A 15,824-nucleotide genomic window follows, 5' to 3' on the forward strand; every position below is an offset into this window, starting at 1 on the left:
TGGGCTCAGCTTCTCTCAAACTGTTGACACTCAAGGTGTCTTTTCTTGTTGCCATTACCTCAGCCAGACATGCCTCTGAGCTGACAGCACTATGCTCTGATGAGCCCTTCTTAGTCTTTCACAAGGACAATAGACCTCAGGCCGGACATTTCATTTCTCCCTAAGGTGGTTTCTCCTTTCCACCTTTCTCAAGAGATTGTGCTGCCTAACTTCTATCCAGACCCCTCTACGCCTCTGGAAAAGGCCATGCACACTCTCTATGTTCGCTGTGCTTTGGCATTTTATGTTCAATGTTCTGCTGAGTTCAATTACAAATCCATCTAACAGTTACCTTGTCTAACCCTCATTTCACAAGCTTATTTGTAAGAATGTCATGGGATAACTTGTCAAAGGCCTTACTGAAATCAAGATATACTATATTCACAGCATTCCCTTCATCTACCAAGCTGGTAATTTTATCAAAGAAAGAGATCAGATTTGTCTGGCATGACTTCTTTCTCTGAAACCCATGTTGACTTTTTGTGATTATGGCATTGCCATCTAGATGTTATCTTTTTTCCCCTTTTTGAAAATGGGGACAATGTTTGCCTTCCTCCAGTCTGTGGGGATTTCTGTTCTCCAGGAGTTTTCAAAGATGATTGTCAATGGCTCTGATATTACATTTGCCAGTTCTTTTAATACCTTTGGACACCACTTTTAAGTGCTGCAGCTCCATCCCTGGCAGTTGTAGTTTCGCCAGCTCTTCAGCCTCCTCTGCCCAAGGGGGCTGTTGCCTCCCAAAACTACAAATCCCAGGCTTCTCTCGAATGCAGCCCTGGAGGCAGTGAAAAGTGGTGTCAAAGCGCCTTATTTCCCCAGTGTAGATGCCCCCTCGGCCACTGCCAGGGTATCCCTTGTCAGGGATGATGGGGGTTGTAGCTCTTCACCTCTGGCTCGAACTCACCACCTTGTTACACACCGGCGCTGACCAGTTTTGGCCAGTGGTTAAAGCTTTGCTCTAAAGCAGCAGAGTTACAGAGAATAGGCTGAAGACCCTGACAAACTCTCCAAGCCTTCTCACTCTTGCTTCCACAGAAGTCTTCCCACTTCTTCAGGATCCAGCTGGCTCTTGTATCTTCACCCAAGACACCAGACAACTCAGTAGTCTTATATAAAAGATCTACTTTATTCTACTATATACAGCTCCAAAACTATCCAATACAACTCCTCACTACTCCAATACTACCCACTACTACTACCCACAAAATACATTAGGACTCATAGGCGGGTTACAGACGGGCAAAAAGGGATGTACTCATGACGTCATGAAGGTAGAGCCTTCAGACGGGCTTTCCCTGAATGCCGTCATGAACACGCCCCCCGCACGCCTCAAGCGGGAAGAAGCGGCATTAAAAAGGTGCTGCTTTTTTCCGCTTCTTTTTGATTTGATACGTACGTGCGCATCTCCGTCTGTAAGCCCCTGCACCGATACGTCAGAATTGCTACGCCGCAAATATAAGTTGCCGGTTTAAAAGCTCCGTGTCAGCTGCGTCGCATAATGGGTCGGGGTCCGGGACATGCGTGGTTTGCAGTCAAGCTTAAATTGCAACGTCCGCTGCCATGCAGCTGTGGAAGCTGCGGCACAGCTGCGGCGCATTTTAAGCCTCGTAACCCTAACCCTAGAGCCACTTGTGCGCATGCGTTGCTAGAATCGCGGGAAGTTGTAAGTTTTGCCGGCGGATGTTTTGGTTGTAGAAAGTGATAAGGGAAAGTTTGGAATTTAAAGTGACCCCCTACACACATTCCTGCGCCATTTTCACCTGGGAACGGGCACAGTTCGGCTGCTCCTGGCACAGCTGTGCGGCGGCTCCCCTTTGCCACCAGGCAGGATGGCTCAGCCATCCACCAGCACCCCGAAAAAAGGCAGGGGGACGTCTTGGTCTCATACTGAGACGGCTGACCTGATAGCTATATGGTCCCAGCCAAATATTTTGCAGAAACTGGAGCAGTCCTACCTGAATGCTGACACATATCGAGAAGTGGAAGAAGCCATGAAAGTCAAGGGCCACAACAGAACCTTGGAGGAGTGTCGCCGAAAATGCAAGTCGCTGAAATCTCAATACAAACAATACAGAGATGCCCTGGCTAAAGGTACTACAAAGGGCGCCCCCCCGCCCTTTTACAAGGAGCTGCATGCTTTCATCAAAAGTGATGGAAGCATCAGACCCCACAGACTAGCCACCAGTGGGGAGCGCGTGAGGGTCCCGGCGGGCCAGCCAGCCAGAGCCGAGCCTGTGGTGGTGGAGGAGGAGCAGGAGCAGACCCCGGAGCTTGAATGTGCCCAAGACCTTTTGATGCCTCGTCAGGGTAAGATGTGCCAGGGCCCCTGGGGGGAAGGCAGGGGGGAATGGGACAAGGGGAAGATGTGGCCCCAGGGTAGGCACAGGCCAGAGATGACCCTTGTCCCTTGTCATATAGGTGAGGAGCAGGAGGAGGAGGAGGAGGAGGAACACCCCGACTCAGGTGATTCCTCCAGCAGCCAGAGATTTCTGGACCCCCGTGCCGTGCTCAGACGAATGTCTGCTGAGGCTGGGAGCTCCAGAAGGAGACCACCATCTCGTGCTGGATCCTCTTCCACGACCAGCAGCTACCGTGACCGTTCACCTCTCTCTCGGGCCAGTGCACCCGCCAGCGATGGCAGTGAGACCGAAGAGAGTATGCAAGGTAAACCTTATATTTTTGTTTATAAATGCATGGCTCAACTGCGCAATTGTGGCATGTCTCATTCACTGCTTACTGTGCTGGTATGTTTGCAAGGTTGCTGTGCAAGTAGGATTGTGAGTGTCCCTGGCATGGTCATGTCCTGCATGTGTCCCACATTCCTAAGGCACCCCTCCCTTGCATGTAAATCTGTCCTTTCCCAACGCCCTTAGTTTGAAGCTCCACCCTTTGCCACAGCTTTGAGTGAGAGTTCCTGCATGGCAGAATGGGGTTGGTCTAGATGAACCTCAGGGTCTCTGCTAACTGTAGGCTTCTATGACTCTCTGCTTGTATGTCCCATAGTAGGAGGACGAACTGAAGCAGAACAAGAAGAAGAAGGAGAAGGAGAACCTCCTGCAGCTAATCCCATAGCTGCCATGTCAGCAGAGGAGCGCCTTGCCACCAAGAAGAAAAGGGTCCGTCCGTCAGCAGCTACTAGAACTGTGGCAGCTGTGGATGTGCTCAAGGTTTGCTCAGAAGAGAAAATGACAGCACTGATGCAGCAGGCGCAGCGAGCCTGTGATGAAAGGGAGAGGAGCAGACAGTCCCGCAGGGAGCTCATGGAAAGGGCACTGGAAGTTCAACTGAGGGGCGTTCAGAACCAGGAGACAGCACTAGAGAGGTCAGACCAACATCATGAGACCACAGTCCAGGAGCAGAGGCGACTCAACACCAGCATGGAAGCGCAGACTGTTCTGATGGGGCAAATGCTGGAGGTCATGAGGGGAGGGCAGGGTGGCCCGAGACGCAGAAGGGTACGTAGGGAGCAGGGTGGAAGAGGCAGGGCTGCTGTCCCCAGGGTCGTGGAGGAAGGGGTTGAGCAGCAGGAGCCCCCAGCAAGAGGTGGAAGAGGCAGGGCTGCTGTCCCCAGGGTCGTGGAGGAAGAAGTAGGGCCACAGGAGCCCCCAGCAAGAGCAGTCCCTCCAGCTGAGGAGCAGGCAGTTGCCATGGAGGTGGAACCGGCTCAGCAGCCTCTGGCTGGCCCATCCTCCAGCCTCTTCAGTCAGTCAGTGGCAGTCCCACCGCCCACACCCCGCCCCCAAAGGCAAAGGGCAACTAGAGGGGGCCTGGGCCTGGGATCAAGGGGCAGGGAGCACTGAAAAGGCACTAGGTCCCATGATGTCCCATAAAGACATCATTTCGCCTCCCAGGGCATGTGTTCCCTCCCAGCCCATCTACCCTATTCTACCCTTCCTGTTCTCTCCTCCCACCATGCCTGGCTCACTGGTCCCCAAACCAGCAATCTCCAAACTCTGTCCTCCCAGGCGTTTGGACTTCATCTCCCAGAATCCCCAGCCACCTTGCCCTGTGGTCTGGGATTCTGGGACATGAAGTCCAAATGCCTGGGAGGACAGAGTTTGGAGATTGCTACCTCACACCACTCCTGCTTAGCTTTAGACTGCACAGTTGCGCCTAAGCTATCTCATTCACACTCACAGCCACACCGCCGCAGTTGCGCATAATTAACCACACAATTTTTTTTAAAAAAATAAACTTTTTTATTAACAATAACAATAAATTGTTTTCACTATGTACATATATACAAAAGGAAGGGGGAGGGTGAAGGGGGGTGGTGAAGGGGGGATGGCAGAGGGGGCAGGGAAGGGAAGCTGCTTCAGGGAGGGGGAGGAGGCGGTGGGGCGGGCAGCCGGCGGAGGAGTTCCTGGAGAGTCTCCTCCATGGAGGAGACTTTCTCTGCCAGCTTGTCCACCTTTGCTTCGATAGCAGCGAACCTCCTCTCCGTCCGGTTCTCTGTGGGGGGAAAAGAAAGAGGATGGTTAGGATCAGCCTGTGGAGCCCATCACCCACTCCCACAGGCAGGGTTTCTGGGTGCCCCCACTCCCTTCCCTGGGTTCACCACTACACTTACCTTGCTGCCGGGCTTGGAGGACACGATCCAGGGCACTGGCATCGAGGGCCAAGTGCCCTGGCTGTCCTGGCAGGCGGCGGCTCGGCCCAGGCTCCTCTTCCTGCGCGACGGCGGCAGCAGCAAGGACATGAAGCCCTGCAAAAGGGGAAGGAAAGGCCCAAGTTACCATGCTGGCATGGCAGATAAGGGCACAAGTGTCGTGGGGGCTGCAGGCAGGCAACCCCCACCCCTCACCCTGGGGACCTACCTTCCGCCAGAGGAGCCTGCTCTGGCTGCGGAGGGGCCACAGCAGCTGGTCCTGGCTGTGGCCCACCCTCGGGGACATCCTCGTCCCCCGAGGATGGTGGAGAGGGCGACCTGGCAGGGTGCCCTCCCTCCCTCCGCCTCCGCCTCGGCCGCACGCCTGCAGAAGGGAAGAGGAGGGATGGCATTGGCACCATGCAGGAAGGAGAAGAGGGCAAGGGAAGGGTCAAGGAGGGGAGGACAGGGCATGGCAAGAGCTCTGGCTTACCTGGAGGACGGCGATCTTCCGGTCTGGGCCGATCTCCCCTGATCCACAGGTCCTTCAGCCGCGAGAAGAATGGTGGCTGCCTGTCAACCGGGGGCGCCTCTCCGAAATCCTCAAGGGTTTCGAAGAACGCTGCCTTCAGAGTTTTAAATTTAACTCTACATTGGTGCAGCGTTCTTTGAAACCCTCGGTTTCGGAGGGCACGAGATGCCTCGAGGAAATGCCCCCGGTTGGGCTTGTTGGTGCTGGCCATCACCCTCCTCGCGGCTGCCTGTGGCATCAGGGAGTCCAGGAGGATCCCGACCTCTTCATCGGTCCAGTAGGCGATTCGGACCGGGACCCTCCTGCGTGGCTCTGCCATGTTGATCGCCGTCCTGGGGTCTTTCACAGTTGCGCACGGGTATATATGGGCATCTGTGGCTCTGGGCCGTTAGGCCAAGGTGGTCCTAGGCCAATGAAAGCTTTCAGAGGAGCAGTTTGAATCTTTCCCCCAATAGATGCCCTCTGAGTACCCCATTGATACATTCAAATGGGCCATTAGGAAAGCTTGAATTTGAGGGAGATTGATACATTGTCAAAGGGGCAATTGGCAGTTGGAGCTGATGTATCTTTTTCACCCAGGAAAACAGGCGCCAGGAGACCTTTTGTATGTGTGTGTTTGTGTGTGTCCCCCTCAGGCACGTGGCAAAACATGCCCACAGCACAGATCAGGAATGATAGGCAGACTCAAACTGTGGATAATGGGATACATTTATTCATGTGCTTATGGTATTACAGAACAATGCACTCTGACATCACAGATGATGGCACAGGAGCCATCCTTCAGATTCTCCTTGTCAGGAAAAAATCTGCCAGGGCATCCCTCACAGCCTCCCCTGCTGACTTCTTGGCATTCTCTTCATCCCTTGTGATTGGTGCCGGGGCGGGCAGCACAAAACGGCGCCTATATCGCATGCCCTCATCCAGGACCCTGCCCTTGGTCTCACAGATGTTGTGCAGAATGACACATGATACCAGGATGGGCACCACGTTCTCCTCTGCCACCAGGAGTGGGGCAGTGAGACAGCGCCATCTCGCCTTCAATCTGCCAAACGATCTTTCCACGGCCCCCCTGACGCGATTCAACTTCTTGTTGAAGATCTTCTGTCTGGGAGTGCGTGGGGTCTTAAAGGGTGTCATGAGCCATTTCCGAATGGGGTAGGCAGAGTCAGCCAGTATCAGGGGCCCGATCTGCTGGCCTCTGATGTTGATGCTGGGGTTCCCTTGCACATAGATGCCAGCCTCCATGGCCTCGTAGATGAGAGAATTCCGTGCCACCCTGGCATCGTGTGCTGACCCATGCCACCCGAGCTCCACGTCCACGAATCTTCCTGTGTGGTCACATGTCCCTTGCAGGATGACAGAATAGGAGCCCTTTCTGTTGACATAGGCATTCCTCAGCCCCAAGGGTGGTATGATCAGGCAGTGGCACCCGTCCATGAGGCCAACCACTTGTGGAAAGCCGCGGCGACCAAAGGCATCCATAATCTGTGGGGGAAAGGAAGGGAGAGAAACAGAGGAATTGAGATGACAAGTATGTTACAGGTGCGCAACTGCACCATAGCAAGAGCAGCAAATGTACAGTGAGGGGGTGACACTTGACACAGAATATCACAGAGCTGCCAAAGATTAAAGGGAAGGTGGTGTGGCTGTCCCTACCTCACGTGCGTTCCCCAGGTACACGGTCCTTGACAGCAGCAGCTTCTCCATGGCCAGGGCAAACTCCACCACGATCTCCCCCACGGTGGCAACGCCAGTCCCAAACAGCGCTGCCGTCACAATATAGGTGGATTTGTGTGCCAGTGAAAAGACACCAATGGCCACTCTCTTCTCCACCGGGATGGCTTTCCTCATCACTGTGTCTGCCTTCTCCAGTTCTGGGCGCAGGATGCCCACAAGCCTGTGGAAGAGGGCACGGGGCATTCGGAAGAAATGCCTCCATTGCTCGTCAGACCATATGGTTGAGACAAAGTTGTCCCACAAGTCGTGCGATGCAGGGACCTGCCAGCATCGGCGGAGACGTGCCACTCTGGCCAGGGCCATGGCACCGCCAACAGTAGCCATATGAAGCGCTATGGCAGCCGCTGCCGTTCGCTGTTCTGTGCCATCATCATCATCACTGCTGCTGTCATCCAAGTCTACAGCTGTCATGGTGGTGGATGATGGGACCTCCATTGCAGTGGCAATGGAGGCGGAGGGGGCAGAGGAGGCAGGGAAGACGGCGGTGGCAGCGGCGACAGCTGTGGCTGTGCATTGCAGCTTCATTAAGACCACAGGGAACAAAGGAGAGGAGGCATCCATGATGCCAGTGGTGGCACTCGCAATGCGCAAGCGGGCAAGGATGCCAACACCAGCTGATCACCAGCTGGCAGGAGGCCACCTTTGTTCTTGGGCAGGGCGGGGAAAAAAGTTTAAAGGGACCTGGGCCCTTTAACGGTGCACATGCGCACTTTGCAGTTGGGAAAAGGGAACTTGCCGGCTGCTGGCTGACTGCCGCAGCTGCGCACTTCTCATGCGGCAAAAGAAAAAAAAAAAGCCGCGGTTTGCGCCGCCCGTGCGGAAGCTGCTTCTCTTTTTGCAGCGTCCTCCGAGGCGGCCGTATGAAAGCTCCGGGTCCGAAATGGACCCAGGTGGGGCGTCTTCACTGCCCCCCGTGTGGAAGCTCCAACACCTGAAGCACGCCCCCGGGGCGGGCCGTCTGGAGGCTCCGTATTGAGCTGAATACACATCCAAGACGTCTTTCCCTGCCCGTCTGTAGCCCGCCATAGCCATTATTATAGTCCTTGGATCATACCACCCACTCTTGTCAGTTTCCACCCAGTGGGCGTGTACATCCACTCTCATTGGTTCTCTTGTTTCTACCCAGAATTAATGATTTCATCATCTCAGCCTTGACCACTTAACAATTCTCAGGTGTGTTCAATTATCCACTTTGCATTTCTGTTCTTGGCATTTAGGACTTGCTAATTCCATTACCTTCTACACCTGTGTGGCTCTTAATTGCTTCTGCTGAGTCACCCTGACTCTCACATACATGTTTTATTTCATTCACTGTATGTCCCATGTTGCTTTTTCCTTAACATCCCTCTCCCCTTTTGGTGGCGGAAGGAGGAGGGCCTGGGGCTGATGGGGGGAAAGGCACAGAAGGGGCCCCAATAACTGGGAATAACCTACCTGCCTGAGTGTGGTTTTTATGGATCTTACCTTCTGTTTGGTCAGGTAGACTCAGCAATGTCGACAACAAGGCGTCATAGGTTCTGAAACGGAGCTAGGTTGTTCTTTTCATGAGTTAGCAGAAAACCATGTCTGGACAGGAATGAAAGCAGAACTTGACATCTATTACATCCTATGGATGAGAATCAGATCTGACTGGAACATTGTGAAGTTACAGGTATACATGAAGGCCCCACTATTTCCAATGTGTCCCTATCATTGTAGTGAGTGCCACTGAAGAAAACAACAGAATTAATGGTAAGGCCTTGTGTGGAAAAGGTAAGCAATGTGTAGATAGTTGTGATGAAGTGGGTGGATTGGGATGCAGAAGCATGCTACAACCACAAACAGGAAAGCACTAAGACCCTGGAGCTGAAGCCTTTTTCATACCAGGGAAAGCAAGGGAAGGGGGCACCTGGGACACAGAGAGTCAGATGCAGAGCAGCCTGGTTCAGGGGGGCCTCCTCTCTCCTTCCCTGCCCCCCTCAAGGGCAACCCCACCCAGAGTTGCCAAAAAGCCTCGAAGATATTCCCCAGAGTCTTTTACCAAAATCCCTGGAATTCCCCAGAAAGAAACTGATTAAATTCCCTGGATTCTGGGGAATTCCCCAGAAATTGGCAACACTTCCCCTATCCCTCCCCCATATCTTCCTCATTCTCCATGGCAACCAGGGTCCAAGGGAGCAGAAAGGCTCAGATTCCTAGAGCGTCCTCCTCCAAAGGGGAAGAGAGGGTGGCTGCTTGAGATTCCTAGAGCGTCCTTCTCCAAGGGGGAGAGGGGGGGTAGGCTCAGATTCCTAGAGCGTCCTCCTCCAAAGGGGAAGAGAGGGTGGCTGCTTGAGATTCCTAGAGCGTCCTCCTCCAAGGGGGAGAGAGAGAGAGAGAGAGAGAGGAGGCTCAGATTCCTAGAGCATCCTCCTCCAAAGTGGAAGAGAGAGTGGCTGCTTGAGATTCCTAGAGCGTCCTCCTCCAAGGGGGAGAGAGGGGGGGAGGCTCAGATTCCTAGAGCGTCCTCCTCCAAAGGGGAAGAGAGGGTGGCTGCTTGAGATTCCTAGAGCGTCCTCCTCCAAGGGGGAGAGGGGGGGGGAGGCTCAGATTCCTAGAGCGTCCTCCTCCAAAGGGGAAGAGAGAGTGGCTGCTTGAGATTCTTAGAGCGTTCTCCTCCAAGGGGGAGAGAGAGAGAGAGAGAGAGAGAGGAGGCTCAGATTCCTAGAGCATCCTCCTCCAAAGTGGAAGAGAGAGTGGCTGCTTGAGATTCCTAGAGCGTCCTCCTCCAAGGGGGAGAGAGGGGGGGAGGCTCAGATTCCTAGAGCGTCCTCCTCCAAAGGGGAAGAGAGAGTGGCTGCTTGAGATTCCTAGAGCGTTCTCCTCCAAGGGGAAGAGAGAGAGAGAGAGAGAGAGAGAGGAGGAGGCTCAGATTCCTAGAGCGTCCTCCTCCAAAGGGGAAGAGAGAATGGCTGCTTGAGATTCCTAGAGCGTCCAAGGGAAAAAGCAAACGCTCAGATTCCTAGAGAGGCCAGAAATACTCGGGAAGGTCCTTTGTGGGAAAGGGAGGAGGGAGGGAAAGGCCCAGAAAGTGGAGCAGGAAGAAGGAGGAGAAAGAGATGGTGGTGGAAAGGGAGGGGGCTTTGTGGGGGGGGGGGAGGGAGGAGAGGAGGGGTCCCTCCAGTCTCCCAAATGGAGAGAGAGGGGGGAGCCTGTCCCTGCATCCCCCTTTGGGACTAAGAGAGACCCCTCACTTCCTTCCCTCCCTTTCCCTGTCTATCTGTCTGTCTGTCTCTGTTGGAAGAAGAAGGGGAGGAAGGAGGGAGGACTCTCCAAGGGATGGAGGAAGAAGGGTCTCTGGAGGGAAAGAGGGAGGCAGGACCAGCCCCAAAAGAAAGGGCTCAGAAGGACCCAAGGCCTGCTCCCCAGAGAGGATGGAAAGGGGGAAATAAAGGGAGAGAAATGTTTCTATGGGGAGGAGAAGGAACTGTCCCTCCTCTCCTTCCCCCCAAAGAGGCCAGAAAGATGGCAGTGGAAGGGAACCCTTTTTTTCCTGGCCTCAGGGAGGGATTTCTCTATTTATTATCTGATTTCTGTGTAGTTTCTTTCTCCCTGGCAGCATAAGGGACCCCCCCCCCCCAAGGCAGGAAACCTAAATGAGGAGAAAGGCAAAGGTTTTCCCTATCCTCCATCTCTTCCCCCCAAAGGATATGTCAGGCCTCCCTTTTCCAGCACCATCTGTACCCAGGTCCCCTCCCTTTGCATTGGGGCAGGAGAGGGGCAGGAGGAGTCCATCAAACAGCATCATTTCTCCTCCTTTCTCTCCCCAAACCCAGGCACAGCCTTGGCACCAGAGGGCTAATCCGGATCCTCTCTTCTTTGGGGCAGAGGGAAGGAGCTGCCAGACTACTACACCGCCCCCCACCTCCCACCCCAAATTCCTGGCCTTTGAGTCTGAAACCGATCTCAAAAAGACCAAGTAAGAAAGTTATAAACTCCCCAGTTTCTCTAAAAGAAAGTCATGAATGCTGCCAGAGTAATTTCTTAAAAATGAAACAGCTCACCCAGAGCTGCCTTGGTATCAGTTCCTTTCTCAGTTTGAGAGCCATGCAGTGTGTAGTAAAACACACACACACACATCTCTGTGTAGATGAACGGTGACAATTCTCCCTTGCAGGTTCCTCACCCAGAATGTCACCCTGGGCTCCTGCCACCCACCCACTTTGCCCCTTGGCTTTCAGGTCTCCCTTGGGTTCACTGCCTAATGCAGGGGTAGGCAACCTTTTTGAGCCGGGGGCTGGGTTGCTGTCCCTCAGACAACTGGGGGGCCGAAGCTTGGGGGTGGAGCTTCCACCCACCGGGGACGGGGCCTCATGCTCTGCCCCTGGAGTGATAATAATAATAGTTCCAAGCATGGAAACTACTACAAAGCAATTGAAAAAAAAGGAAGAAAGCATGCGCACTGTCTCAACCCAGAAAGGCACAAGGTGCTGAGAGGGGATTTTGCACAGAGAACACCAAGGGCAAGTAAATAATAATAATAATAGTTACATGCATGGAAACTACTAAAAAAACTACAAAAAAGCATGGAATACTGAGGAGGCCCTTAGAGGCCGGGAAGGAGGCGGGAGGACACCCGCGCGGGCACCCTTCCCGGCTTCCTCAGAGGCCGGGAAGGAGGAAGGAGGACACCCGCATGGGCCCCCTCACCGGCTCCTTGCCGGCTTCTGAGGGGCCTCCAGGCCCTCAGAGGCCGGGAAGGAGGGAGGATGCCCGCATGGGCGCCCTCGCTGGCTTCTGAGGTGCCTCCATGCCCTCAGAGGCTGGGAAGGAGGAGGGAGGACACCCGCGCAGGCACCCTTGACAGCTCCTTGCAGGCTTCTGAGGGGCCTCCAGACCCTCAGAGGCCGGGAAGGAGGAGGGAGGACACCTGTGCGGGCGTCCTCGCTGGCTCCTTGCCAGCTTCTGAGGGGCCTCCAGGCCCTCAGAGGCCGGGAAGGAGGAGGGAGGACACCTGTGCGGGCGTCCTCGCTGGCTCCTTGCCAGCTTCTGAGGGACCTCCAGGCCCTCAGAGGCCGGGAAGGAGGAGGAGGGGGCCTCAGAAGGAGAGGCCTGGGGCTGCGTGGGCCCTGGGAGGAGCCCGCAGAGGCCGAAGAGGAGGCGGTGGCAGTGGCAGGACCAGCCTGGGGCCAGTCCTGCTGCCTCCGCGGGCCGGATGTGGCCCGCGGCCGGGGGTTGTGGACCCCTGGCCTAATGGGCCAACTATGGACCAACATGTGTGGGTTTTGTGGGTTCAGGGTTCTGTGCTCATAACCAATATTCTCACCATTCCTGTCAATGATTAGGTGGAGGTTCAACAACAGCAAGAACAAAGTTGTTGAACAAGAGGCTTCTTTATAATTTTGAGTATTAGTGCAGGTTCATTATTTCTATTAATATTATAATTGTACTGAACTGTAAGCACTTCTTCATGTTGCATGATTATATATATAACTTTGCTGTATGAAGAAACCTCTCATATATGATTTAGAAGCTTCCCACTCTGTAGTCACTTCAATATCTGGTTTCAGGTTTTCTTCGAAGAACATTTTCAACTTTTCTTTTCCTTTTTCCACAATTTCTTCTTTTTGCAATAGAAACTCATTTAGTCTCCAAGTATGTTCTGTTTTCTTTGTTTTCACTACTAATAATATCGGGCTATGATCTGATATCGTTCTCGGCTCGCAATCCATTCTCAAGATATCCCTGCACATTGGTTTTGTAGCATAGAACATGTCTATTCTGGAGAGAGAGTTGTGTCTTCCTGAGAAAAAGGTGAAGTCTCTTGAGTCCTTGTATTTGAATCTCCAGATGTCCAGTAAAGCTTGTTCTTCAACTAAATTTTCAAAGGATTTTGGAAGCCTTCCTTGTAATTTCTTAATCTTTTTTTCTGATTTTCTATCAATCTCGGGGTTGACCACCCCGTTCCAGTCACCCATAATCAGAGTTTTTTCATAATTGAATCTAGTTAGTTCTTCATTTAGCTTTTTGTAGAATTGATCTTTCCTATCTAATGGGGCATATATTCCAATGCATATACTGTATGCATTTTCCGTCTTGTGATATTATTTCCAGACCTAGATATCTACCTTCCTTGTCTTTAAATAACATTTTAGCTTGGTACCTACAATCAACTTAAATTACCACTCCATTTTTTTCTTATTGTTAGCTGAGATAAATTCATTTCCACATTTTCTATTCTTAAGAAATCGTATATCTTTTTCTTTTATATGTGTCTTTTGCAAGTAAACCACGTTTGCATTTTGTTTTTTAATATGATGAAATACTTTCCTTCGTTTTTGAGGAGAGTTCATTCCTCTTATATTCCATGACATTATTTTCATTTTTTCCATTTTTTATTTTTAAATAGTTTTTAATTTACCTTTCCTCTTTAACTTCCGTGATCCGCTTCTTCCTGTTCCTTTTCTTCCTTTTCTTCTTTTCTTTCTTCTTCCTCTGTTTCAGGTGAGCTGTCTTCACGATCTTTCCCCTTTTTCTCTTCTTGCGTTAAGTCACCTCTTTTTTCAAAGTCCTTTCTATGTTTCTTCATGAACTCTTTCATTTTCATTACTGAGTTAATTCTGAAAGTCTCAATTTTGAACTTAAATATCACTCCCTCGAGTCTATCCCATCTGTAAATAATATCGTTATTTTTTAGTAAAGTTACTAATGGTCTGTATTCATTCTGTTTTTTCAAAATTCTTAATAGGATATCTTTGTAGATAATTAATTCTTCTCCTTCTCCTTCTAATCTTTGTTCATAATTCAATTGTATAATCTCATCTCTAATTTTTTTCCGTGTAAAGTATATGACTACGTCTCTTGGGAGTTTTTTCTGTCTTGCTGTTTTGGAGTTTATTCTGAATATTTTACTGATTTCCCATTGGAATTGTTCTTGATCAGCCCCAATATATTCTGCCAGACTTGGAACTAAATATTCGTACAAGTCTTCGTCATCTTTTTCTTTTAGTCCTCTAATCTTAATACAGTTTTCCCATTGTTTTAAATATTGTAGAGCTCTTTCATCTAGTTCCTTTTCATGATTCTTTTCCACTTCTGTAACTCTTTTATTTATTCTTTCAGTTTTTTCTTCAATTCTTTCTACCTTTGTTTCCATCTGTTTTATAATGACAGCTACTGTTATATTTTTGTTGCAGGTCAAATAAAACTGCTATAGAGGGTGAAACAAAATTAAAATCAGTAGTATGATATAGGGGTGTCAGCATGTAAAAATCCTAAATTTCTCAAAATATATTGAAAAAAATGAAAGTACTGGTGCCGCCATTGTTACATCCTCCTCACGTGCGAGGGTTGCGGGGTGTGTGGGCGCTCCACCCCCCCAGGCAACCCTCGCAGGTGACGATGCCTGAAAGGCCGGTATGTACCGGGCCTGTGTCACTCTATTCGCTTTGGTCAGGCCCCAGCTGGAATATTGTGTCCAGTTCTGGGCACCACAATTCAAAAAGTATGTTGAGAAACTGGAGCATGTCCAAAGGAGGGCGACTAAAATGGTGAAGGGTCTGGAAACTATTCCCTATGAGGAAAGACTCGGGGAGCTGGGGATGTTTAGCCTGGAGAAGAGAAGGTTAAGAGGTGACATGATAGCCCTGTTTAAATATTTGAAGGGATGTCATATTGAGGAGGGAGCCAGCTTGTTTTCTGCTGCTCCAGAGACTAGGACCTGGAGCAATGGATGCAAGCTCCAGGAAAAGAGATTCCACCTCACCATTAGGAGGAACTTCTTGATAGTAAGAGCTGTTTGACAGTGGAACACACTCCTTCTTCGGAAATTGTAGTGGCGTCTCCTTCTTTAGAAGTCTGCCTGGAGTCGGTAATGGGCTGGATGAGGGAAAACAAACTCAGTCTGAATCCAGAGAAAACGGAAGTGCTTGTGATAAGTTCCCAAGGCCCGGGGAAGGAAGTTTATCCACCTGTCCTGAATGGGGTCACACTTCCCCTGAAGGACGAAGTTCGCAGTTCAGGAGTACTTCTGGACTCATCTCTGCAGTTGACATCTCAAGTAGATGCGACGGTCAGAAGTGCTTGCTATCAACTTCGGTTGATACGCCAACTGTGACCCTACCTGGGCCAAAGGGACCTTGAAACTGTGGTACACGCTCTGGTAACTTCTCGTCTAGATTTCTGTAATGCGCTCTACATGGGGCTACCCTTGTACCAAGCCCAGAAGCTTCAGCTAGTACAAAACATGGCAGCCAGATTGGTCACCGGTGCATCCAGGTTTGACCATATAACACCTATTCTGAAAGATCTCCACTGGCTGCCTATTCACTTCCGAGCACAATACAAGGTGTTGGTTATTACCTATAAAGCCCTATATGGCTTGGGCCCGAGTTACTTGAGGGACCGCATCTCCCCATATAATCCGCCCCGCACACTCAGGACATCTGGGAAGAATTTGTTGGAAATTCCATCTTCCAAACATGTTTCTACATCCCAGATGGCCTATTCAGTGGCGGCCCCACAAATTTGGAATGGTCTCCCCAAGGAGCTCTATCTTGTGACCTCCCTGGTAACATTTAAAAAGAGGCTCAAAACCTTCCTCTTCTGTCAAGCCTTCCCCCCTGTAAAATGAAGCTGTGTATTCCTGTTCCCATCGATTCTCTGCCTTACCCTGTTGAATGATTGTGTTTAGATTTTGTATAATTTGTATTAGTGGATTTTATCTATTTTTATGAGATGTTTTTAATGGTTTTTATATGGTCTGTAAACTGCTTTGATCTATGGAAAAGTGGTATACAAATAAAAATTATTATTATTATTATTTAAACAGAGGCTGGATGGCCATTGGTTGGGGATGCTTTGATTGAAAGTTCCTGTATGGCAGAAGGGGGTTAGACTGGATGGCACTTGTGGTCTCTTCCAACTCTATGATTCCATGATTCTGAAAGACGCTTTTTGCCACACCCCAAC

The 15,824-nt window shown here is 51.0% G+C and overlaps 2 protein-coding genes across 4 annotated transcripts; one reads left to right on the top strand and one right to left on the bottom strand.

The window, feature by feature from the left end:
* Positions 1 to 1,413: 1,413 nt before the first annotated feature.
* On the top strand, positions 1,414 to 4,204 carry LOC149320340 (uncharacterized). 2 transcript variants are annotated; one of them, XM_089501385.1, is made up of 3 exons: positions 1,414 to 2,346; positions 2,458 to 2,703; positions 3,043 to 4,204. In XM_089501385.1, exons 1-3 carry the CDS (start codon positions 1,869 to 1,871, stop codon positions 3,837 to 3,839), a joined length of 1,521 nt encoding a protein of 506 aa, XP_089357511.1. In that variant the 5' UTR covers positions 1,414 to 1,868; the 3' UTR covers positions 3,840 to 4,204. The 2 variants fall into 2 exon arrangements, with proteins under 2 accessions (XP_089357511.1, XP_089357503.1); XM_089501377.1 differs by having other exon boundaries at positions 1,414 to 2,703.
* Positions 4,205 to 4,282: 78 nt separating this feature from the next.
* Positions 4,283 to 5,519, bottom strand: LOC149320341 (uncharacterized). Of its 2 annotated transcripts, XM_089502220.1 has the most exons (4): positions 5,121 to 5,519; positions 4,857 to 5,012; positions 4,610 to 4,744; positions 4,283 to 4,491 (listed from the first exon to the last, which is right to left on the bottom strand). In XM_089502220.1, the coding sequence occupies exons 1-4, from the start codon at positions 5,476 to 5,478 to the stop codon at positions 4,355 to 4,357; spliced, it is 786 nt and encodes a 261-aa protein (XP_089358346.1). In that variant the 5' UTR covers positions 5,479 to 5,519; the 3' UTR covers positions 4,283 to 4,354. The 2 variants fall into 2 exon arrangements, with proteins under 2 accessions (XP_089358346.1, XP_089358338.1); XM_089502212.1 differs by having other exon boundaries at positions 4,857 to 5,519.
* Positions 5,520 to 15,824: the final 10,305 nt, after the last annotated feature.

The sequence above is a fragment of the Sceloporus occidentalis genome, unplaced genomic scaffold, assembly GCF_023333645.1.
Source record: "Sceloporus occidentalis isolate IW3139 unplaced genomic scaffold, rSceOcc1.0.p SCAF_1, whole genome shotgun sequence".
Lineage (NCBI taxonomy): Eukaryota > Metazoa > Chordata > Lepidosauria > Squamata > Phrynosomatidae > Sceloporus > Sceloporus occidentalis.